The sequence below is a fragment of the Saimiri boliviensis genome, chromosome 6, assembly GCF_048565385.1.
Source record: "Saimiri boliviensis isolate mSaiBol1 chromosome 6, mSaiBol1.pri, whole genome shotgun sequence".
NCBI classification, from domain to species: Eukaryota; Metazoa; Chordata; class Mammalia; order Primates; family Cebidae; genus Saimiri; species Saimiri boliviensis.
In genome coordinates this window covers 127,113,179-127,137,858 of record NC_133454.1, presented here as the reverse complement: position 1 = coordinate 127,137,858, position 24,680 = coordinate 127,113,179, and the positions used below count along the sequence as shown (strand labels likewise).

At 47.2% G+C, this 24,680-nt stretch overlaps 1 protein-coding gene and 1 pseudogene across 1 annotated transcript; one reads left to right on the top strand and one right to left on the bottom strand.

The window, feature by feature from the left end:
- The first annotated feature begins 36 nt into the window (after positions 1–36).
- On the top strand, positions 37–4,229 carry LOC141584921 (uncharacterized protein NDUFV1-DT-like; annotated as a pseudogene).
- Positions 4,230–21,528: 17,299 nt separating this feature from the next.
- GSTP1 (glutathione S-transferase pi 1) lies at positions 21,529–24,464 on the bottom strand. The gene is made up of 7 exons (XM_003941190.4): positions 24,393–24,464; positions 24,219–24,254; positions 23,817–23,923; positions 23,618–23,705; positions 23,261–23,364; positions 21,961–22,068; positions 21,529–21,793 (listed from the first exon to the last, which is right to left on the bottom strand). Coding segments are annotated over exons 1-7 (633 nt in total). The 5' UTR covers positions 24,394–24,464; the 3' UTR covers positions 21,529–21,604.
- Between the last annotated feature and the right edge of the window lie 216 nt (positions 24,465–24,680).

The following is a 24,680-nucleotide window of genomic DNA, read 5'->3' as shown; positions in this document are numbered from 1 at the left end:
CAGTGGCCAGTGCCCGCTTGGCGTTGGGGCTTCTGGGAGATGTGGTTCTCCGGCCTGGGTCCCGCTTTTCTCCCTCCGTGACGCGGGCGTTTATCAGCGGCTGTCCCCATCGCTCTTTCGCTCCCTCCTCAGTCGGCTCCACTTTGTGGACTACGCCCGCCGGCTCCCAGCCTTTCATGCCACAAGTAAACAAACCTCGCATGTCGCCTTCTGCTGGGTGTTCCACTTTCTGCAGTTTCGGCGTTTAGTGTGCACCTGCCGTATGCATCCCTGTGTCATGGGAGGAGGGAAAAGTCAGGCAGGTCACAGCCTGAGCCTCATGACTACGTTGCAATTATTCTGTCCAAGGCCGAGCCCTGCCAGACTGTGGCCTTCCCCACCCCGGGCGTCCGTGTGCTCGGGGAAGGACTGCTGGCTCCAAGGCAGGCGGGGGAAAGGGGTTGTTCGCGGGGGTCTTCCCGGAGGGCCGCTCACGGAGTCCTAGGCTGGGGTGGGGCAGAGAGGATGGAGATGGGCCGTGCATGACACATGCTCTTGCCGGCGCCACTGAGTTCTCTCAGCCCTTGTCAGGAGAGTCCAGGACTTTGTGCTTCTGCTCCAAATCGTGGCATGGTCCCTGCTGCCTTTGGAATCAGCCACTGGTCCAGGATTCAAGGGTTCCGCGACCCCGTCCTTCACCAGGGTCATCACGCCCAGACCATGCTGCGAATCCCACCCCTATCCCCCCAGACCCCTTCCTGGCGTCACTAGGCTTCGGGGCGTTTGTATAGCTGCCCCCTTCCCTTGGTTTTCCCTGACCTGAGGAGGTCCCTCTGTCCTTTGCCTTCCCAGGAGGTCTTGGAAGCCTGATGAACTCGTCTTTTTCAGTTTCCTGGAACCCTCTGCTGTGGTCCTCACGATAAGAGTGACCTTTTTGGCCTGCTCTCTCCAGCTGTTTTCCAGTCCTCATGAGGAGGAACCATCTCTGTTCTCTTGCGCTGTAAGTGTCCTTTTAAATCTCTCTAAAATGTGCTATTTACAAAACTCCCTTGCACCTATTTTCTCACATACCCCACGAGAACTCTGCATGGGGTTCGCTCCATTTTGTCCATGAAAAAACTTAGGCTCAGGGGGATTTCATCCTTTGTCTGTGGGCATGAAGCTGCTGAGTAGTGGAGCTGGACTGGAATCTAGGCCCTTGTTCACTCCCACAGTGCCTCCCACACAGCAAACCCACAGAACAACTGATATGCATGTGACAGTCACTGTGGACGTCAGTGACATTCCCAAGAGACGCACCAAGAGCATCTCTGCCCTGTCTGAGGTTTCCCAGACAGGTAGGGTAGCATCAGGCCCAGAGCCCAAGAGTCCTGGCTGCCAGCCCCAGGCCCCCTCTCTTGGGCAGGGAAAGAGGTTGCAGAGGCAAAGCTGGGGATTACACAGCTAATCCAGGCTCAGACCTGAGTCCTCAGATCCCTCCCTTTGGATCAGAACAAGGGGGGCAGGTCGGAGCCTGGGGGTGGATTCCTTCCTCATCTCTTTCTAACTGGGTCAAAGGAATACAGGCTGAGGGAGAGGCAGTTGGGGATGATGGGGCAGGAGATGCTGGGCATGAGGGGGATGGGAAAGGGAGAGTGAAGGGCAGGATCCCCTGTTCCTTCAGTCCAGGCTCTGGGCTAAGCACTTGCTGTGTGTTACCTCCTTAATCCTCCAAAACCCCAGGCTCAGGAATGATGAGCCCGGTTTTCAGAAGCAGAGTATCAGCAATGCTGAGTGGCCTGCCCAGGATGACATAACTGCCAGAACTTGGCCTGAGATCTTCTAATGACACATCCCCCACTGGTCCCCACCCACTAGAGCACCCGCTTGCCAGGCTCAAGTGAAGAAGGTGAGACACTCTGGTATCATCTCAGAGCCGCCCCTGCAGCGTCCCAGCTGCTGGTCCGCACCGCCTCAGCGCTCGTCCCTTCCTGTGTCACTCCGTGTATCTGCCTCCCCTACCAGCCTCCAGGCCACAAGCCAGGCGGTATCAAGGGCAGCCCCCTGTCCCACCAGTCCCAGATCTACTGTGTCTATCTGGTCAACTTTCCCTTCCAAACATTCCCTGCACAGTGACAGATGGCTGTGGCCCTGCCATCTCTCACCTTCAATTAACAATGTGTCCTGGGGCTTCTCCCACCCTCACATCTTGGCTCTTCCCCACTTCTCTGCAAACATGGAACAGTGAGATGATGATAAATCTCAGACCCATTTTGTCCCTTTTCTGCCTAAGAGTTTCTGTGGTTCCTCACTGCCCTCGGAACAAAGCTCAAGGCCTCTTTGTCCTGGCACTCAAGGTCCTTTGTGGCTGCCACCTGTCAGCCTCCCCAGTTCCAGCTCCTATGGTTTTGCCCATACAAGCTGGGTCTGTGCCAGAGGATCCGTCTTCCTCTTGACTTGGCCCTACTCCTCCTAAGAGCCCTTTGCACGTCACCTCCCCCAGGAAGCTGTCTGCAACCACCCTACAACTGTCCCTATAAACTCTATAAAATCAACTAGGGAAGAAGTAAGGGGGAAAGATGAAAATAAACCAAGCCTGCAGCACACTCAGCGTTTATCCTAAGGTCAGCCACTCTCTGACCCACTTCCTCATGGCCGCTGTGTCTCTGCTGTCCTAGAGTCACAAAGACCCTAGTTGATAGTGCCCCTTAACTGCTGTATAAGTAACAATTTGAACATGAAATGTTAAATTTTCCTTTTGAAATATTCCTTCACGTCCTGCATGCTGGTAAAACTACTGACTCAGCTGGTCACCATGAGGAGCTGGCTCACCAAAGAATGCAGTTTCCAATCCCAATGATTTCATGCCCCTTGCTCCAAGAATCAACAATCCCAAATTTTGAGCCCCTTGCCCTCCACAATCTCCTTAAAAAACCCAGCCCAGCGCCAGGCGCGGTGGCTCAAGCCTGTAATCCCAGCACTTTGGGAGGCCGAGGCGGGTGGATCACGAGGTCGAGAGATCGAGACCATCCTGGTCGACATGGTGAAACCCCGTCTCTACTAAAAATACAAAAAATTAGCTGGGCATGGTGGCTCGTGCCTGTAATCCCAGCTACTCAGGAGGCTGAGGCAGGAGAATTGCCTGAACCCAGGAGGCGGAGGTTGCGGTGAGCCGAGATCGCGCCATTGCACTCCAGCCTGGGTAACAAGAGCGAAACTCCGTCTCAAAAAAAAAAAAAAAACCCAGCCCAAAACTCCTTGGGGAGATGGATTTGAAGGTCTCCTCCCATCTCCAAACTTGGTGCCCTGCAATCATTAAACTCTTTCTCTGCTGCAAACCCTGCTGTCTCAGTGTAATTGGTCTGTACAGGCATACAAACCTGTTGGTCCTACAACAACCCCATACAACTATTTTGAGCACCTATTGTCAGGCCCAGTGTGAGTAAGGCATAATCAGATCTCCAACCCCTAGCACAGAGCTTCTCAAGGGAAGGACTTACTTAATATTGTAATCAAATATTGTATTTGGAAAATGAAAAACATCAATTTTTTCCTGTGTTTGAAATTGAAGAAATACAGAAAAAGCAAGAAAAAAGTAATAACATATTATGACCACACCGACAATAACCCATTGTTGTTTCTAGGTGATATTTAAAAATATTTATTTATTTATTGAGACGGAGTCCTGCTCTTGACACCCAGGCTGGAGTGCAACAGTGTGATCACCTCACTGCACCCTCCGCCTCCCAGACTCAAGCGATTTTCCTGCCTCAGCCTCCCAAGTAGCTGGGATTATAGGCATCCACCACCGCACCCACGTAATTTTTGTATTTTTAGTAGATACAGGGTTTCACCATGTTAACCAGGCTGGTCTCAAACTCCTGATCTTAGGTGATCCACACACTTCAGCCTCCCAAAATGCCGGGATTACAGGTATGAGCCACTGTGCCCAGCTGGTTTTCTAGGTGATTTAAAAATACTTCACAGTAGCATATTAATATATTGGTTCTTAAAAATTTAGACCTTTACAAAAAAACTATAAAGTCCTTTCCTACCATCTTGGAGCCAAATGCTGTTGAATCTGATATCATCTTCCAATCCTTTAAAAAATTATTTTACTTATGCATATACTTACCTCCTTAATCCTCTAAAACCCCAGGCTCAGCAATGATGAGCCCTGTTTTCAGAAGCAGAGTATCAGCAATGCTGAGTGGCCTGCCCAGGATGATACAATTGCCACAGAAAAATATGAGTGTTTGGTGCGTTTTTTTTTTTTTTTTTTTTTTTTTTTTTTGAGACAGAGTCTAACTCTGTCACCCAGGCTGGAGTCTGGAGTGCAGTGGCGCAGTGTGGCTCACCACAATCTCTGCCGCCCAGGTTGAAGCGATTCTCCTGCCTCAGCCTCCCGAGTAGCTGGGATTACAGGTGCCTGCCACCGTGCCCGTTTTTTGTAGTTTTAGTAGAGACAGGGTTTCACCATCTTGGCCAGGCTGGTCTTGAACTCCTGACTTTGTGATCCACCCATCTCAGTCTCCCAAAGTGCTGGGATTACAGGCGTGAGCCACTTCGACCAGCTGTGTTTGGTGCTTTTTGTTTGCAATAATGGTATTTTGTTTGTTTTGTTTGAGATAGGTCCCACTCTTGTCACCCAGGCTGGAGTGCAGTGACATGATCATGGGTCACTGCAGCCTTGACCTCCCAGCCTCAAGTGATCTTCCCACCTCAGCCTCCTGAGTAGCTGGAACCAAAAGTGTGCACCACCATACTGGGCTAATTTTTTTTTTTTTTTTTTTTTTTGAGACAGAGTCTTGCTCTGTTGCCCAGGCTGGAGTGCAGTGGCATGATCTTGGCTCACAGCAACCTCCGCCTCCCAAGTTCAAGGAATTCTCTGCCTCAGCCTCCTCAGTAGCTGGAATTACAGGCACCGACCACCACGCCCAACTAACTTTTATATTTTTAGTAGAGACGGGTTTCACCATCTTGGCCAGGCTGGCCTTGAACTCCTGATCTCATGATCTACCTGCCTCAACCTCCCAAAGTGCTGGGATTATAGACGTGAGCCATCACACCCAGCAGCTAGTTTTTTGTTTTTTGTTTTTAGTGTATATAGGAGGGCTCACTATGTTGTCCAGTCTGGTCTCGAACTTGTAGGCTCAAGCAATCCTCTGGCCTTTGCCTCCCAAAGTCCTGGGATTACAGGCATGAGCTGCTGCACCCAGCCTAGTATTTTGATGTAACGAGTCTACACCTTGCTGTTTTCATTCAACACGATGTTTCTGAGATTAGTCCAGTTTGGTACAAACAGATTTAGAAACATGATTATCTGCAAGGGACAACAAAGCTTTAAGATTAAGGGCTTGGATTCAAAACCCTGCTTCTGCCACTTCCTACCAATGAGATTGTATTCCCTTGCCTCAGTTTCCTCAAGTGGAAAATGAAGATAACATATACCCTAAAGGAGTGATGGTTAGAGTTACTGAGAAAAGTAAATGAGATGCTTGTGAAGTGTGCAGAGCCACGCCTGACACAAGCAAATGTCCCAAGAGTGTTGAACTGAGCGCGCAGGATCACAGATGAATTCAGAGAAGAACCTTGTCTGTATCATCATGCGTCTGCCCACCCAAGAATGTGGCTACTCCCATTGTTTCACATCTTTTAGCTCTTTCACTAAAGATTGATAATTGTTTTTTAATTCTGTATTTTTTTTTTTTTAATGAGACAGAGTCTCGATTTATTGCCAATCTCTTGACCTCAGGATCCGCCCTCCTCGGCCTACCAAAGTGTTGGGGTTACAGGCCTGAGCCACCACACCTGGCCCAATTCTGTAGTTTTTTATGCAGAAATGTTATATGATATTTTATGGTTTTGTGTTTTTGTAATCTCTTTTCTGATTACATTTCTAACTGGTAGTTGCTTGGGAATGGAATACTGTTGATTTGCCTTTATTGATATTGTGTCTAGATCACTTAATGGACTTTGCTATTATGAAAGTTTGTCCAGGCCAAGTATGGTCACTCACGCCTGTAGCCCCAGCATTTTGGGAGGCTGAGGAAGGAGGATCACTTGAGCCCAGGAGTACAAGACCAGCCCGGGCAATGCAGTGAGACCCATCTCTATGAAAAAAAGAAAAAAAAAAAAAAAAGGGTAAAAAATTAGCCAGCCGTGGTGGTGCACACCTATAATCCCAACTCCTTGGGAGGCTAAGGTGGAAAGACAGCGTGAGCCTGGGAAGGTGGGGCTGCAGTGAGCCGTGATAGCCCCTCTGCACTCCAGCTTGGGTGACAGAATGAGACCCTGTCTCAAAAACAAAATAAAACACTAACTAAATAAATGATTTATAAAAGCCTGCATCCGTGTAGTGTGGGAAGTTAAAAATTAAACAAATTTTTTTCCATTCAAGCTTTCCTGTTTTGTTCTTGTTGTATTTGCTGTTTTGTTTTTCAAGAGAGTCTCACCCCATCACATAGGCTGGAGTGCAGTGGCATGATCGCAGTTCACTGCAGCCCTGTCCCAGGCCCAGGTGATTCTCCCACCTCAGCCTCCCAAAGTGCTAAGACTACAGGCTTGAGACACTGCACCCAGCCTGCTTTTCTGTTTTCTCTGCTCGTGATAAGAGTGTTGAGAAATAGTAATTCCTTCCTAATATCAGGTGTCTGTCATTCCTTTTCATTATTGCACCAACTAAAATCTTCAAGATAAAATTGATTAGTGGTGATAGCAAGCTTCCTTATCTGGGGTGTGACTTAAATAGCAATGTGTAAAGGTTTGATATTATAAACCAAAAGTAAAATTCTAAGCCTTCCAATCATTTTAATGGACCCCTCCTCTCACAAGGGCTTTCCAAAGTAAACCTAAAAAGCTTGTTCAGGCCAGATGAGAAGGGGAGCCGGACATGCCTCATTATACCCTCCTCTCTTTCGGAATTACTGATAGGACAGGCTCTTACATCTGATAAGGAACATTGATGATCTGTTCTCTCTGAAGCCTGCTACTGAAGGCTTTATCTGCATGATAAAACCTTGGTTTCCACAACCCCTTTGTAACCTAGACATTTCTTTCTATTAATAATAACTCTTTCAACTAATTGCCATTCAGAAAAATCTTCAAATTCACCTACCACCTGGAAGCAGTCGCTGACCTGTTTCCTATTGTCTGGAATCTTACATGTATTAATTGATGTCTTGTGTCTCGCTAAAATGTATAAAATCAAACTGTGGCCCAACCACTCTGGGCACACGTTCTCAGGATCTCCTGAGAGTTGTGTCACGGACCACCAGTCACTCATATTCAACTTAGAATAAATGTTGGCGGGGCATAGTGGCTCATGCCTGTAATCCCAGCACTTTTGGAAGCTGAGGCAGGCAGATCACCTAAGGTCAGGAGTTTAAGACCAACCTGGCCAACATGGTGAAACCCCATTTCTACTAAAAATACAAAAAATTAGCCAGGCACGGTAGTGGGCACCTGTTATCCCAGGTACTCGGGAGGCTAAGGCAGGAAAATCACTTGAACCCAGGAGTCAGAGGTTGCAGTGAGCTGAGATCACACCATTGCACTCCAGCCTGGGCAACAAGAGTGACACTCCACCTCAGAATAAATAAATGAATAAAAATACCTCTCTTCAAATATTGTACAGTTTGACCCTTTTTGTTGACAATGTTAAGGGTCTCAGTTCTATTTGTTAGATTTTTTTGTTTTAGCTTTTCATATCATGCGCCTTCAGATGTCCTTAGGCCAGACGTTTTTCACTGGATGCTAAGAAACAGAACTCCTGCGAGTGGGCTTCTGATTCTATTCCCCCTAGTTAGTAGTAACTACTTGTGAAAAATAAAATAAAGACAGAGTGACTGCAGGAAAGAAGTATCAATCCAGGTGCAAAGGGAGATGACATTCTCAACAATAACACCTTAAATCTTGTCAGATAACGCAGGCAGTTGGAAACATTCACCAGTCTCTAGCTTACTCTCTGGTCTGACATCTTTTTTTTTCACCCTCCTGAGTAGCTGGGATTACAGGCATGCACCTCCACGCCCAGCTAATTTTGTATTTCTAGTAGAGATGGGGTTTTACCATGTTGGTCAGGCTGGCCTCGAACTCCTGACCTCAGGTGATCCACCTGCCTTGGCCTCCCAAAGTGCTGGGATTACAGGCGTGAGCCACCACGCCTGTCTTTTGACATTTTTTTATTGTCCTCCTCTGCTATATGTATCCTCCAATCACCCAGAGATTTCTTTCATGACACCCACTACATTCTTAGGAAAGTACCTTTAGCTTCCAAATGGCTTGCTTAAAAACTGGACGTGTAGGTCATTGTAGTTCAGGGTTGTAAAATTCCATTTGCCCTAACTGATCTGGGTGTGGCTTGCCTGGCTGCTCAGAGGCATCTTGGAAATGGGCCTCTCCTTCTATCAGACATGAAGGTAAAACATGCTGAGAACTTTGGTCTGTTTATCTTAAAACAATTAGTATGTGTGATGATTGTCACAGCAATCATTAGTGTTAGATATAGTAAACTCCAAGTTTCTCTTCCAAGAATCAGTATGTCAGTATGTTCAGCTTTCTTTCTTTTTTTTTTGAGACGGAGTTTCGCTCTCGTTACCCAGGCTGGAGTGCAATGGCGCGATCTCGGCTCACCGCAACCTCCGCCTCCTGGGTTCAGGCAATTCTCCTGCCTCAGCCTCCTGAGTAGCTGGGATTACAGGCACGTGCCACCATGCCCAGCTAATTTTTTGTATTTTTAGTAGAGACGGGGTTTCACCATGTTGACCAGGATGGTCTCGATCTCTTGACCTCGTGATCCACCCGCCTCAGCCTCCCAAAGTGCTGGGATTACAGGCTTGAGCCACCGCGCCCGGCTGTTCAGCTTTCTTGTTCTTTAATTCTCCATTTTAAAGTTTAAGTTCCTAGCTCTCTGCACCTCCTTGACTCTAGCTTTGGTAAACAACTTTCCCGCCAGATCTAATCAGCATTCACATCTGTTCCCCTGGTCACTTGCTTTGACTTGAGTCACCCCTGGTCACCGGCTCTGACCTGTTCTGTAACCGTCCTTCCCACCAAACTACTCCAGCTGGTACCCCTGCTCTCTTTAAAATCGCCAACCAGAATTCACTTAGGACAGTGCTGTCCAACCCTAGCCAACAGCAGAACGACACAGCAGGGGCTATCTGCGTCAGGAATAAGAACCCCTTCCCCTCCCTTGTCCAGATGTGTGCTCGCCATTGCTACATCCGTGAGATGCACCCTTCTATAGAAGTAAATTGCCTTGCTGAGAAAATTTATATTTGAGTGCTACTTCTTTTGTAGCATTGAAAATTTACACATAACAGTAAGTGTGAGATTTGCTGAGGCTTTTGGTAGAGATAATGATTATGTTATGAAAATTTCCTTTGAGAACACAGTTTTGTCATGAAGTGGTGCTCAGTTTCATTGAAAGATTTTTCCGCATCTGAGATGGTGTTATTTTTGTTCTTTAATCTGTGGTTAATCACATTGATCATTTTTCTCATCTGTTGACCTAACGGGGCTGCAGAGTGCAGTGACTGAGAGCACAGAAGGAAGTCTATCTGACTTAATTTTGGATTCTTCCACTTAATCAGCTGCATGTCATTGAGCAAGTTCCTTGACCTTTCTATGTTTCAAGCGGGTGTTGTGATGATTAAATGTTTTAATCCCCGTGTAAGTGCTTGCTATTCTTATTTTTTCTTATTCTGGGCATAAACACCAAGTGGTCATGGTGTAATGTTATTTCACTGTCCTGCAGCATTTGTTTTGCTAACATTTTGTTCAGTTTTTACACCCACGCTCACAAGAGAGGGTAACCTACAATGTTACTTTCTCTGGGGGATCTTGTTTAGTTTTGTTACAAGATTATGCTGGCCCCTTAGAATGAGGTGGGCCACTTCCCATCTTTTCCCACATACTGGAAGAGTTTGCTCAGGCCAAAAATTCTCTCTTTCCTGAAGCATGGCTGGAACTTATTGTAAAGGTATCTGGAGCTGGGACCTCTGCTTAGGGGTGACCGGAACACTATTTCCATTTCTTTTATGGTTATTTATCTATTTCCTTGAGCCAATTTTGATCACTTATAAAGAAAGTTTTTTTTTATGAATTGTTAATTTTTCTTTTTTCTTTTTTTTTAGTGTCTTTGAGATAGAGTCTTGCTGTCACTCAGGCTGGAGTGCGGTGGTGTGATCTTAGCTTATTGCAACCTCTAGTGCCTGGGTTCAAGCAAGTCTCATGCCTTAGCCTCCTGAGTAACTGGGATTACAGGCGTGCGCCACCACACCCAGCTAATTTCTGTGTGTGTGTGTGTGTGTTTGAGATGAAGTCTTGATCTCCTGACCTTGTGATCCACCCACCCTAGCCTCCCAAAGTGCTGGGATTACATGTGTGAGCCACTGTGCTGGCCGAATTGTTACTTTTTCTCAAACTCATGACTGCAAATGATCTGCCTGCCTCAGCCCCACAAAGTGATGGATTACAGGCATGAGTCACTGTGCCAGCCAAATTGTTATTTATTTATTTATGTATTTATTTTGAGACGGAGTTTTGCTCTTGTTGCCCAGGCTGGAGTGCAATGGCGTGATCTTGGCTCACCGTAACCTCCGCCTCCTGGGTTCAGGCAATTCTCCTGCCTCAGCCTCCTGAGTAGCTGGGATTACAGGCACGTGCCACCATGCCCAGCTAATTTTTTGTATTTTTAGTAGAGACGGGGTTTCACCATGTTGACCAGGATGGTCTCGATCTCTTGACCTCATGATCCACCCGCCTCGGCCTCCCAAAGTGCTGGGATTACAAGCGTGAGCCACCGCGCCCGGCCCCAAATTGTTATTTTTCTAATATGAAATATTTATCTATGTCTCTAATGATTTTGCCTTGAGGTCTATGTCTTCTGATATTCATGCTGTTAAACAAACTTTCTTTTCATTAGTATTTGGAAACTTTTTTCTATGTTCAATCTTGTTTTAGGAGAGTCTCTTAAAAACAACATCAGTTAAATTTCATTTTGTTTGTATTTAAAAGACAGTGTTTGTCTTTTAAAAAGAGTTAGACCTACTTACATTTATTGTTAAACGCCCTCGGACTTACATCTGTCATGTTATGTTGTATTTTCTATTTAGCATTCTTTCTCTTTATTTCTTCTTTATTTTCTTGTCTTTGGTTGAATTGAATTTTCTCTGTGCTGGTCTCTTCTCCCCTACTATTGGATTGGAAGTTATATATTTTAATTTTATTTTTAGTGTTTACTCTTAAATTTTAGATCATACCTAAATTTCATTTCCAAGCAAAAGGTAATTAATCAATCTCCCTTCCTGAATATGAAGCAAAAACAAAAACAGAATATACAGCCAGGCACAGTGGCACACACTTGTAATCCCAGCACTTTGGGAGGCTGAGGTGGGCAGATCACCTGAGGTCAGGAGTTCAAGACCAGCTTGGCCAACATGGAGAAACCCTGTCACTACTTAAAAAAAAAAAAAATTAGCCTGGCTTGGTGGCAGGTGCCTGTAATCCCAACTACTGGGGAGGTTGAGGCAAGAGAATCGCTTGAACCCGGGAGGCGGAGGTTGTAGTGAGCTGAGATCTTGACACTACACTCCAGCCTGAGTGACAGAGGGGACTCTGTCTCAAAACAAACAAACAAAAAACAGAGTACACTGTTTTCCTCTGCACTTTCCTGCCAAATTCTGCACTCGTCTGCTCTGCATCAGCCCCATTCATTTGTGATTTCACAGGGCATTTCTGGCCCCCTGCCTCAGGCCCATGGTGGAGACCTGGCCTCAGTCACTCGTGGGTTCTCAGCTTTGCTCCCTCGGCCCTGGGCACAGACCAAGGTCCTGGCCCCAAGCCTTGTGTGCTCAGCCTGCTTGGGGTCCTGCTTCCTGGCTGACACGCAGCTCCCACACTGAGCTATGGGTTTCTTCCTGCTTCTTTCCTTTGGAGAGAGACTTGTTTCAGGTCTGCAGAGAATTTGCCTTTTATATCTGTGTGGACAAGATTTTGTTATTAAAATGTTTTTTTTCCTCTGGTCTTGGTGTATTTGAGAAAGAAATAGTGGGTTTCAGGTGGCACCCTGCTGTCTTGAAGTAGAAATCTTTTTTCCCATGATTTTAAACTGGAAAGAGTACAGTCTATCAATCACAACCAGTGGGATACCAGAAGGATGAGGTGAATGTATTTAAGGCAAGCATCGCAATTCATGATGCGTCTGGCCCAGGCTTCTCTCCCTGCTGGCCCAGGGGGCCAGGGAATACTCACCATGCTGCTGTCCTGGTGTGACCACTCCCTATCAGTCTGCCAGCGTCTCAGGGTGGCATATATCATCCTGACGCGTTGGACATTGTCTGCAGTTTCCATCAGGGAGGACAAGGGAGGTCTTGGGCATGCGCGGGCCCCAGGTACCAGTACCAGTCCCCTGGTTCCAGTCCTGCCAGTGCCTCCCTGCAGCAAACTCACATCCAGAAACCCAGAAGCTCAGGGCTAAGTAACTGGAGTACTTCTGCACTGGCCCTTTGCCCATCCCCCTGTAGTCTTGCCTACACTCCTTTGTCCCTTAACACAAAAGCTCTATTGTGTTCTTTTTTGCTCCTCATAGCTCTTGATGGCTATTTGGGATGACAGACACCAGGAAGAGCTTACACACCCCTTCAACACCCCTTCTAAGCTGTTAGAAATGTGGAATTCATCTTCCCCATTCCTCAAGGGTTCAGGCTTTCGAAACGCCAGGCCTCACCTTACAAATCAGCAAAAAGAAAAAAAAAAAATACCGTTGAGTTTTTATTATCAGAAACAGGTTGAGCAGTTGTCTTCTATTACATTTTCTTCCTCCTGGGGCCGCTTTGCACCTTGCAAAAGCAATTTCCTCCCACTATGCAAAACTCAAAGCCACAAGGGACATTGAAGGGGACTGCTGGGGCCGCAATGGGTCATGAGGCCATGGCCAGTATTTATGCCTGCCTTCCTCTGTCTCACACCCACAGTCCCCTCCCGCCAGCCCCTCAGCTGCTGGAGCCAGGGTGGTGCACTGGGTTTTTACCAGGTGGGTGACTTAATGTCATAAAGGTGTCACATCTTTTCAAATGAATCTATCAATTCACTGCAAATTCCCATCAAAATCCCACCAGGGCTTTTCACGGAAGTGGGAAAGCTGACACCAAATTGTATACAGAACAAAAGGCCAAGAATAGCCAAGATGATTTTGAAGAAGAAGATGGGGTTGGGGGTGGGTCCTGCCCTGGCAGATAACGAGACTGATTCTAAAGCCATAGCAATCCAGTCAAGTAGCCCAGTGGTTCTGACACACAGTGCATCTTTATCATCACTTGCTAGATGTTCTGCGATTTTGGTTTTGATTTCTTCTTTGACAGAAGTCATTTTAAGAAAGATTTGCAAATGTACAGGTGTTAGGGGTATTTTGTTTCCTGGTTTTGTTATTTTTCATTTTATTGCTTCATAATGAAAGACCATTGTCTGTATTATTTCTCTCCCTCTCCCCAACCCACTTTCTCCATGGAATGTTCTAAAACTTCCTTTGAGGCATAATATATAGTTATTATAGTAAATCTCCCAAGAGCAATTGAAGGGTGGTACCTCTCTGTTTTCCTATGGCAGTGTTTGACATCTGCTGTTTAGAACTGTCAGAGTCCTTGTCTACCTGCAAGTTTTTGCTGGTTAAGTGCCCAGGTATGTTATTTGGTGCATAGATGCTCATAACTGTAATCACTCGAGATGTCTCCTACTTTCATAAGAGAGAACATGTGTGTTTAGATGAAATGTGTGGTTTGGGTTTTCACAGTCTTTGTGGCTTCTGGGGTGTTCTGAAGAATCAGTGGGAATCCCAGCTAAAACCCACAGGTCCTCCCTCGTTCTGTCAAATGCTGCAAATATTTCTTTTATCATATGTATGTAAAGTTTAGATAAATGCATGAGTTGATGATCACACTAAATATCCTAATTTGTTCGTTTTTGAGACAGGATCTCTCTCTGTTGCCCAGGCTGGAGAGCAGTGATAGCTCACTGTGGCCTTGACCTCCTGGGCTCAAGTGATCCTCCCGCGTCAGCCTCCTAAGTAGCTGGGACCACAGGCATGAGCTACCACATCTGGCTAATTTTTTAATTTATTGTAGTGATGGAATCTTGTAATGTTGCCCAGATGGGGTCTTGCCCTTCTGGGCTCAAACAGTTCTTCTGCCTTGACCTCCCAAAGTGCTGAGATTATTAGGTGTGAGCCACTATGCCCAGCCTACCTAATTTAATCATTATATAACATATATATATATGGAACCCACAAATTGTACTCCATAAATATGTACAAATACAATGTACCCATTAACAACTTAAAAAGAAATTGTTGGTTTTGATATAGTTACATTCATTCATTTAGGGGCCTTGTTTAAGAAATCTATCCCTAGTCCAAGGTCATAAGAAACTTTCTTTAATTTTTTTTTCTGTTAGTATTTTATTTTTCTCTCTCACATATGGGTGAACCCTACTGCAGGGCTTCTCAACCTTGACACTATATACATTTGGGCGTTGTTGTGAGCAGCTGCCCTGTGCATTGGACGATGTGGAGCAGCATCCCTAGGGGTCAGTGGTACCCAACAAGCTGGGACAACAAAAATGTCTCCTAGATATTACCAAATATCCTCTGGGTGACAACATTGCCTCCTATCAAGAACCACTGATCTGTTTAGACTTTATTGTATATGGTGTGAGGTAATGATCCAGTAATTTTTCTTAATAGGTGGGATCAGTTTCACTAATGCTATCTACTAAATAATTCTTCTCTTCAAACTTATTTACAATGCCACTGCTACTACATACTGAGTTCCAGGATAAGCATGGATTTGTTTTGTTTTCTTTCTTTCTTTTCTTTTTCAATTTAATTTTATTTATTTATTTATTTTTAGAGATGGGGTCTTGCTATGTTGCCCAGGCTGGAATGCAGTGGCTATTCACAGGCACGATCCCACTACTGATCAGCAAGGGAGTTTTGACCTGCTCTCTTTCCGACCTGGGCCAGTTCACCTCTCCTTAGGCAACCTGGTGGTCCTCCGCTCCCAGGAGGTCACCATATTGATGCCAAACTTAGTGCGGACACCCGATCAGCATAGCACACTACAGCCCAGAACTCCTGGCTCAAGAGATCCTCCAGCCTCAGCCTCCTGAGTAGCTGGGACTACAGGCATGCGCCAGTGTGCCCAGCTTCTTTTTTCGTTTTTTGGGTTGGTTGTATGTGGTAGAGACCAGCTAGATACCACAAACTAATTTTCTCTTCTCAGACACAGAGCTAAACTATGTTTCTCAGTCTCCTTGCATCCGAATGGGGCAGAAATGAAGAGTGTCACTTCCAGGCGTGGGCAGCTGGGAACAGGTGTGTCTTCACCTTGTTCTATCTCTCTCTCTCTCTCTCCTTTCCAAGGACACCTTGAAAACGTATGAATCTGGGTTGAATGGGCTCAGTTCTCACTCAGAACCCCATGTGATTATAGTCAGATGATGGCTGCAGCAGGATCACCTTGAGGGCCTCTTCCTTAACTGTCTGGCACTTGAGCTGGGCAGACAGCTGGATGCTGGAACAGCTAAGGGTCCTCAAAAATTTCTCTAACTTAGACTGGGAGGCCTCAAAGCATCATTTTCACTGCATTCACTTCATAGATGCCTTCCAGGTTCAAGCAATTCTCCTGCTTGAGCCTCCTGAGTAGCTGGGATTACAGGTACACACAACCGCCCACTGCTAATTTTTGTACTTTTAGTAGATAGGGGGTTTCACCATGTTGATCAGGCTGGTCTTGAACTCCTGATCTCATGATCCGCCTGCCTTGGCCTTCAAAAGTGCTGGGATTACAGGCATGAGCCACTGCACCCAGCCTTTTCCTTTACTTTCTTAATAAGCTTGCTTTCATTTGACTCTACAAATTCGCCCTGAATTTTTTCTTGTGTGAAATCCAAGAATCCTCTCTTGAGGTCTGAATTGGACCCCTTTCCTATAACATTACAAAATAAATCTTGCTTTAATGAGCTTGATGTTGTGACTTATGAATTCCATATTGAGACAAAAAAAAAAGAGTGGTACTTACGCCATTGCACTCCAGCCTGGGCAACAACATGCGCCTGGGCAACAGCATGAGACTCCATCTCAAAAAAAAAAAAAAAAAAAAAAAGCAAAAGAAAGTAAAGGAATAAAGAATGGCTACTCCATAGACAGAGCAGCTCTGAGGGCTGCCAGTTGTCCATTTTTATGGTTATTTCTTGATGATATGCTAAACAAGGGGTGGATTATTCATGTCTCCCCTTTTTAGGCCATATACAGTAACTTCCTGATGTTGCCCTGGCATTTGTAAACTTTCATGGTGCTGGTGGGAATGTAGCAGTGAGGACAACCAGAGGATACTCTTATTGCCATCTTGGTTTTGGTGGGTTTTAGCTGGTCTCTTTACTGCAACCTCTTTTATCAGCAAGGTATTTATGACCTGTATCTTGTGCTGACCTCCTAGCTCATCCTATGACTTAGAATGCCTTAACCATCTGGGAATGCAGCCTAGTAGATCTCAGCCTCATTTTACCTAGCTCTTATTCAAGATGGAGTTGCTCTGGTTGACAGCCTCTGACAGTAGTTCATTTTATTTTTGTTGCACTAATCACAGTAAGACTGCCTAGTGTACCACTGATGGCTTCAAACACACATTTAAGACCCTTGGGAGAATACAGTGCACCAAAGAGATTATAATGATGACTCTCAGGAGGATAATACCAAGAGGTTAGGACATGTTCCTCAGCCACGGTCACCACAAACCAAAACCAATATTTTCATGGACAAAAACTAAAAACAAAAGTTAATGACCAGAACAAACTATAAATGTAGTCTCTGAGTAACAGGAGTCAGTTAATCAAAATTCCTAGACTGCAGTTCGAAGCATATTTCCCTGATCTGTGGTTTTAATGTCTCTGCTAATAGCAGAGGACATTTCAGTAAACTCCCTGAGTGGTCCCTACCTCAGGCATGAGGGTTTTGATGGGGTCCAACCTGCAGACCCCAACCTAGCGAGGGATGAACAAATGTGCTCAAACACTCTCTTGCAGTGAAAGAGCAGGCCAGGGGTCTGTGGCCACAGACACTGCAGAAAGTTAGCAGCCACCATCCCTGATCAGCTGCTCTCCAGGCATTTTTTCAGTATAGATTTAATAACAGAGGCTCTGCATCAACACATTTGTGGATAATGATTAAAGGCCAGGTTCCCAGGTCTAAAGCAAACACCATTTGTGGACAATAAACCTGGTTAGCCTCCCCACAAGAGAGCCATCTGGCCCACAAATTATTAAAGGTTAGTTTTAGGGCCACATGAGTAAACAACTTACTTAGATAAACTCCCTTACATTCCTTTGTATCTATTCTGTATTATTTGCACAAGGAAAGGGAATTAGGCTGCCTTCAGCCATAACCTCCTTCCCAAGCCTTTTGCAAAAATTTTCCGGCCTTCTGAGAAGGTTTGTGACTATTATAATTTTACAATCTCTCCTACCATCCTGACTGAACCCCCACAGGGTTTTCTTCAAAATTTAATCAAGTTGTCCATATCCTACTTGTAGGGCTTCAGGAACAAAGCAATTCTTGTTCTTAGTCATTGCAAGTCAGAAAAGTGGGAGACAATTAAATTGGAGGAACCAAGAAGAATTCAGGCTCAAGCAATCTTCCCATCTCAGTCCCCCAAGTCGCTGGGACTACAGGCATGTGCCACCACACCTGGCTAACTTTTGTATTTTTTGTAGAAATGGGGTTTTGCCATGTTGCTCAGGCTGGTCTCAAACTCCTGAGCTCAAGCAATCCACCTGCCTTAGCCTCCTGAAGTACTGGGATTACAGGCATGAGCCACAAGGCCTAGCCTAATAAATTTTTTTTAATTTACGGTGGCTCATGCCTGTAGCCTCAGCTACTCAGGAGGCTAAGGCAGGAGGATTGCTTGAGCCCAGAAGCTCTGATTTTGCCACTACACTCCAGCCTGGGCAACAGAGCAAGATCTCATCTCTAAAAGATACACACACACACACACACACACACACACACACACAGCCTATTAGGAAATACATACGATTTTATATATATATATATAGTGTGTATATATATATTAGTGTATATATATATAAGTATATATATATATATACACACACATCTGTGTGTATACACATATGCATCTGTGTATATATATCTATGATATATATCATATATCATATCATATCATATATATACGAGATAGGTAAAGCCAAATGAATAAATAAAGTTGGGGAAAGAAATAAAATGAAAAACATTGTAAGAGAGTATAAAAGGTATATAGAAACTTTATCTTGAGTAGTGGTCAAATGTGATTGAGAATTGATGGATCTGTTTGTAAGGTTTTATTATAATTAGCTGTAGCATTAATAATACACTAATGTAAAGGTAGAATTTACTTTTCTCTTTTGAGCAAGATTTTCATGTAGTAGTAATAAGGGATAGTAAAAGATTTTTGTTTCCCTTTTGAGTAAACTGCAAAATAAATAAATTTTTAAAAAGAGGAGAGAGTTTGCCTTATGCTTTCTTCATTAGGTCTTTTGATTGGAAAACTGAGTTTCTTCTGTATCAAACAATAAAGGTTTTTGCTTTCTAAAATCTTTTTTTTTTTTTTGAGATAGTTTCACTCTTTGCCCAGGCTGAAGTGTAATGGTGCGATCTTGGCTCACTACAACCTCCACCTCCCGGTTCAAGCGACTCCTGCCTCAGCCTCCCAAGTAGCTGGGATTACAGGTGTCTGCCACCACGTCCAGCTAATTTTGTATTTTTAGTGGAGACAGGGTTTCACCATGATGGCCAGGCTAGTCTTGAACCCCTAACCTCAGGTGACCCTACTACCTTGGCCTCTCAAAGTGCTGGGATTACAGGTGTGAGCCATGGTGCCAGGCCTTTCTGAAATCTTTTTTTTCTTTTCTTTTTTTTGAGACAGAGCCTCTCTCTGTCGCCAGGCTGGAGTGCAGTGGCACAATCTTGACTCACTGCAACCTCCACCTCCCGGTTCAAGTGATTCTCCTGCCTCAACCTCTCAAGTAGCTGAAATTACAGATGGACACCACCACACCCAGCTAATTTTTGTATTTTTAGTAGATACAGGGTTTGACCATGTTGGCCAGGATGGTCTCAATCTCTTGACCTTGTGATCCGTCTGCCTTATCCTCCAAAAGTGCTGGGATTATAGCCGTGAGCCACTGCACCCAGCCTCTGAAATCCTTTAATTATCACTTTGGCTAAATGGATGACTATTATTTTGCAGTACCCCGTGATTCTATTTTGAACAAGTCCTTTAAACCTTTTCTATTTTAATGTCAAGTGTTTTAAAGCTTCGATATTTAACAAAATTCCAAAAATGAAAATGCGAATTCTAAATTAAGCCATTTTGACCTCAAATTAACTTTTTAAATATTTGAAAAAGAAAAAAAAATTACATCTAAGTTCAAGAGAGCTTTGTATTATTTGGTATGTAAAAATTCCACAGCAAGCATTGTCAAAAAAGAAATGATATAGCCGGGCGCGGTGGCTCAAGCCTGTAATCCCAGCACTTTGGGAGGCTGAGGCGGGTGGATCACGAGGTCAAGAGATCGAGACCATCCTGGTCAACATGGTGAAACCCCGTCTCTACTAAAAATACAAAAAATTAGCTGGGCATGGTGGCACGTGCCTGTAATCCCAGCTACTCAGGAGGCTGAGGCAGGAGAATTGCCTGAACCCGGGAGGCGGAGGTTGCGGTGAGCCGAGATCGCGCCATTGCACTCCAGCCTGGGTAACAAGAGCGGAACTCCGTCTCAAAAAAAAAAAAAAAAAAAAAAAAAAAAGAAATGATATTTAACTTTCTTTGACTTATATTTGTGAAATGTGTTATTAATATGTGTTCCAAAGTTGTAAGAGATTCCTAAAAACTATATATGCTATCAGTCATTATTGGCAGTGTTATGTTGAATTATAGTGATATGGAAGCGGGGCAGAGAAGTGCTGGGTAGGAAGGTCGTTGTCCCTGGCGAGGGCTCCACCCCCGGGCCTGTGCTAATGGACCTAGGTGAAGTCAGGCATTTTTGTTTTCCTGCCCAAAGTCCTGGGAGTACAGGCGTGAGCCACTGCACCCAGCCAAATGTCTGTTCTTTATAAATTACTCAGTACTCTGTCATAGCAGCACAAAGTGGATGAAGACACTGGTTACGTACCTCCTTGGAAAAATTGCTGTTCTTCGCTATGCATCTCTTACTAAGACTGAACCTATGGAATCTCCAGGAAATGATAGGGCTGATGTGGCAACATGCAGCCAAAAAGGACCCCTTTTACTACCTAGCGTATACACCTGTCTATCTCTAACTGAAGTTATTATCAGATAAATGCCCTGTAATCTAAATAAGACACATGGATACAAAAGGGCACCAAGCGATTTTTGAGACAGATTATTCGTTGGGCCTAATGGGCTTCCTGTGGCTCCTTTCTTTTGACTGGCTTGTCCTTCCTTTTCATCATATGGTAGAAGATTGGTTCCGCCCTGACATCCACATTTCTGCCCAAATTATTTCCCTGTGCATGAATTCGAAATCTCACCATTCGGCCGGGCGCAGCGGCTCACGCCTGTAATCCCAGCACTTTGGGAGGCTGAGGCGGGCGGATCACGAGGTCGAGAGATCGAGACCATCCTGGCCAGCATATTGAAACCCCGTCTTTACTAAAAATACAAAAATTAGCTGGGCGTGGTGGTGCGCGCCTGTAGTCCCAGCTACTTGGGAGGCTGAGGCAGGAGAATCGCTTGAACTCGGGAAGTGGAGGTTGCAGTGAGCCGAGATTGCACCACTGCACTCCAGCCTTGCAACAGAGAGAGACTCTGGCTCAAAAAAAAAAAAAAAAAAGAAAAAGAAAAAGAAATCTCACCATTCATTTCAGGATTGAGATCCCTCTTCCCAGGATTTGAAATTTATAAGTTGGAAAAGACAATCTTAACTCTTTCCCTGGTATTAGGGCAAGAGTTCAATATCACTATGCAAACATTGGAAGTGCCCCGATCAGAAGCCTCTTATCATATCCAACATCACTGGGAACAAATGCTACTACTATGTAAATCGCTTGGGGCAAAGGGTGTCTGTTCTGCGCCTTTCAACTAACAAAGTAAACAGTGTATCATATAAATGAGGATTGACCATTTTATTGGACTGATCTATTCCTGGGGATGAGAGATTCGTTTATCTCCATGCGGGAAAATGCGCTTAGTTTTGTTCTTTTCCTAATTCCCATCGTAATCTATGTTTTTCTCCCCCTTTGCAGACCTCTTGCCACTCAGCTGGTAACCAATTCTCTCCATAGTCATCAACTCAGCTTTCAATATGTGAAACTCTTTAAGTTTCAGATGGAGGGAAATGAAGGAATTCTGGACATGCCATCCCAGGGCTCCAGGAAGACACTGATTGTGCTGGAGGAGCCTTTCCCAGCCCTCTGCCCTGCCCTCCCCCTGACCTCAAGACTGAGAGCTGAGAACCCCTGAGCCCCTTCCCAGGAAACACAGGGCTCACAGCAGCTCTCTTAGAAATTTTATTCGTCCTGAAAAAAGGGAGGCAAGCAGTTCCTGCCTCCCACTCAGAGTCCCCCCAGCCCTCACTGTTTCCCATTGCCATTGATCGGGCGGTTCACGTGCTCAGGGGAGGCCAGGAAGGCCTTGAGCTTGGGCCGGGCGCAGAGGCGCGCCACATACGCCGAGAGCAGGGGGAATGCATCCAGGCAGCCGGGGGCCAGAACCTGATGGATCAGCAGCAAGTCCAGCAGGTTGTAGTCGGCGAAGGAGATCTGCAGGGCAGGGGCCAGGGACTCAGCCGCGGGAGCAGGCTGGGGGAGTTGGGGCAGAGGGCCCATCCTCTAGGGCTGCCCACTTTGCTGAACAAATGGCTCACACCTGTGTCCACCTGTAAGCAGAGGGTGGCAAGGAAGGGGGCAGGACGGGGCCAGATGCTCACCTGGTCGCCCACAATGAAGGTCTTGCCTCCCTGGTTCTGGGACAGCAGCGTCTCAAAAGGCTTCAGATGCCCGGGCAACGCCTTCACATAGTCATCCTTGCCCGCCTCCTGCCAGAGACACCTCCATGTATCATCCCCTACTCTCATCCCTCCCAGCCCCTGAGATACCTCCTTCTGTCTGTCCAGGCCCAGAGACCGGAGTCCCAGATTCTCCTCTGCTCACTCCCCACAACTAGGCTAGTACCAAGTCTGGTCCACTTCAGCTGCCGATTCATCTCTATTCCATTCTGCCTGTCCATCCTTGCTGGGATCTCTCACCAGATTACTGCAAAAGCTTCAGAGCTGGCTTCTCTGGAGGATCCTTCTAGACCTCACATTCAGACACAGCCCAGTTCAGATTTCTCGATGGCCCCCAGTACCCTCAGGAGACTCCAAACCAGTGGGTTCAAGGCCTTCGGGATCTGGGCCTGCTGTCTGCCCACTCTTATCTCCTCATTCACCCCACCACACACATGCAAGTGTACACACACACGCACACACACACAGGTGCACACAGGCGCATGCACGCAGACGTACACATACACGCACACATGCACACACACATACCCACACATACGAACCCCCCCACATGCACGTGCACACACATACACATGCACACACACATACCCACACATACGAACCCCCCACATGCACGTGCATACACATACACATGCACACACACATACCCACACATACGAACCCCCCACATGCACGTGCACACACATACACATGCACACACACATACACATGCACACACACATACCCACACATACGAACCCCCCCACATGCACGTGCACACACATACACATGCACACACACATACCCACACATACGAACCCCCCACATGCACGTGCACACACATACACATGCACACACATGTACACACACACACACACGTACACTCTGCCTCTGCTAAACTGGTCCCAGGTCCCCAAATGTGCTCTGTGTCTGCTCTGTCCAAAAACTGGTGACAGATCCCCCCCCTCTTCTGGCTGCTCTAGGAAGCCCTGGCCACCCCAGGAGATCAGAAACCACCAGTTGCCGGAGGTCCTGTCTTTGCACGCTCCCCCACACCCCCGTTACTTGACTGGTTCATGCCCCAGCCAATGAGGCCCCAGGCCCTGGCCCATAGCTGACCCAGCCCCTGCACCCTGACCCAAGGAGAGGTCAGCCCGAGCCACGTGGGAGGTAAGGGGTGAGGGCACAAGAAACTCCTTTCTTTGTTCAGTCCCCAGTGCCCAGCCCTGGTGCACATGCTCACGTAGTTGGTGTAGATGAGGGAGGCGTATTTGCAGCGGAGATCCTCCACGCCGTCATTCACCACGTCCACCATGGCTGCCTCCCGCTGGTCCTTCCCATAGAGCCCTGGGATTGGGAGGGGTGGGGCGGGAGCAGGCAGCGTGACTGGGTGCCTGTGTTAGTCTGATCAACACACAGTCACGGGGCCGTCTGCGGGCCCCAGCCTGGGAGGAGGGGAAGAGGATGTGTGTGGAAGGATGGGAGCCTGCGGCACAGTGGGTGCTCAGAGCTCGGTGAGAGGCAGCCTGGCACAGGCTAAGGGTTGCTGGCACTCAGGCTTTACTTCGGGCAAGCTTTATGTAGCCTCAGTGGGACTTACCCAGGGTGCGGCCCAGGTGACGCAAGATGGCATTGGACTGGTACAGGGTGAGGTCTCCATCCTGGAACTTGGGGAGCTGCCCATACAGCTGTGGGGGGAGGCATGGCTCAGGGAGGGGCACTGAGCTTCGCCGACGGGATCCTAGTCACAGCCCCCTAAGGCCCAGCCTTCCCCGCCTTTCCCGGGCATGGCCACTCACGCAGGAGGCTTTGAGTGAGCCCTGCTGCCAGGTCTCCCCGCTCACCACCTCCTCCTTCCAGCTCTGGCCCTGGTCCGCCAGCAGCATGCGCATGGCCTCGCAGCGGCCTGCGTGGGGCGGGGAGAGGAGCACGAGGTGTGGGCACTCGTGGTTGCCTGGCAGCAACCTGGAGAGGGGTCAGGAGTGCAGGGAGGGAACAGCGGAACAGAGGTTCCAACAAAGATTGCACGCAGCACTGGGGAGGGGCAGGCACGGCGGGAGAGGCGGGGCACGGGGCTGGAGGCCCGGGGTGGTAGCCGCTGGACGGAGGGATGAGCGGGCTTGGGATCTTCCCGGGTGGGCGAGGGGCCGTGGCGCGGCTCCCGGCCCTGCCTTCCCTCCCTCCCACACACAGGCTCCTACCTCGAACTGGGAAGTAGACCACGGTGTAGGGCGGCACTGCAGCGGACAAAGAGTTTGTTGGAGCCCGTGGGACGGTGCCCAGGCGCGGCGCGCGCAGCCTGTCCTCCCCGGGGTCCCCTCCCTGCCCTGGGCGCTCCGGGCCCCACCCCCGGGGCGCGCGATGCGCGGACTCACTGGTAGTACAGATGGCGGCGGCAAAACTCCTGAGCAAGCCTCGCGGCCTCCGAGCCTTATAAGGGTGATCGCGCCCGGCTCCGCCCTGATGCTGAGTCACCGCGCCGGCCGCGCCCCCGGAGGGTCCCGTGAGCTCCCGCCAGCCGCGTTCCTTGCTGCGCCCCGCGCGTCGGCCACAGAGGGTGCCCTGGAGCCCCCGGCGTCGCCGCGCAGCTGGCCCAGGAAGCCTTTCCCTCTTCCCTCGGTCCCCAGCGGGGCCTAGGGAGTAAACCGACCGCAGGCAGAGGA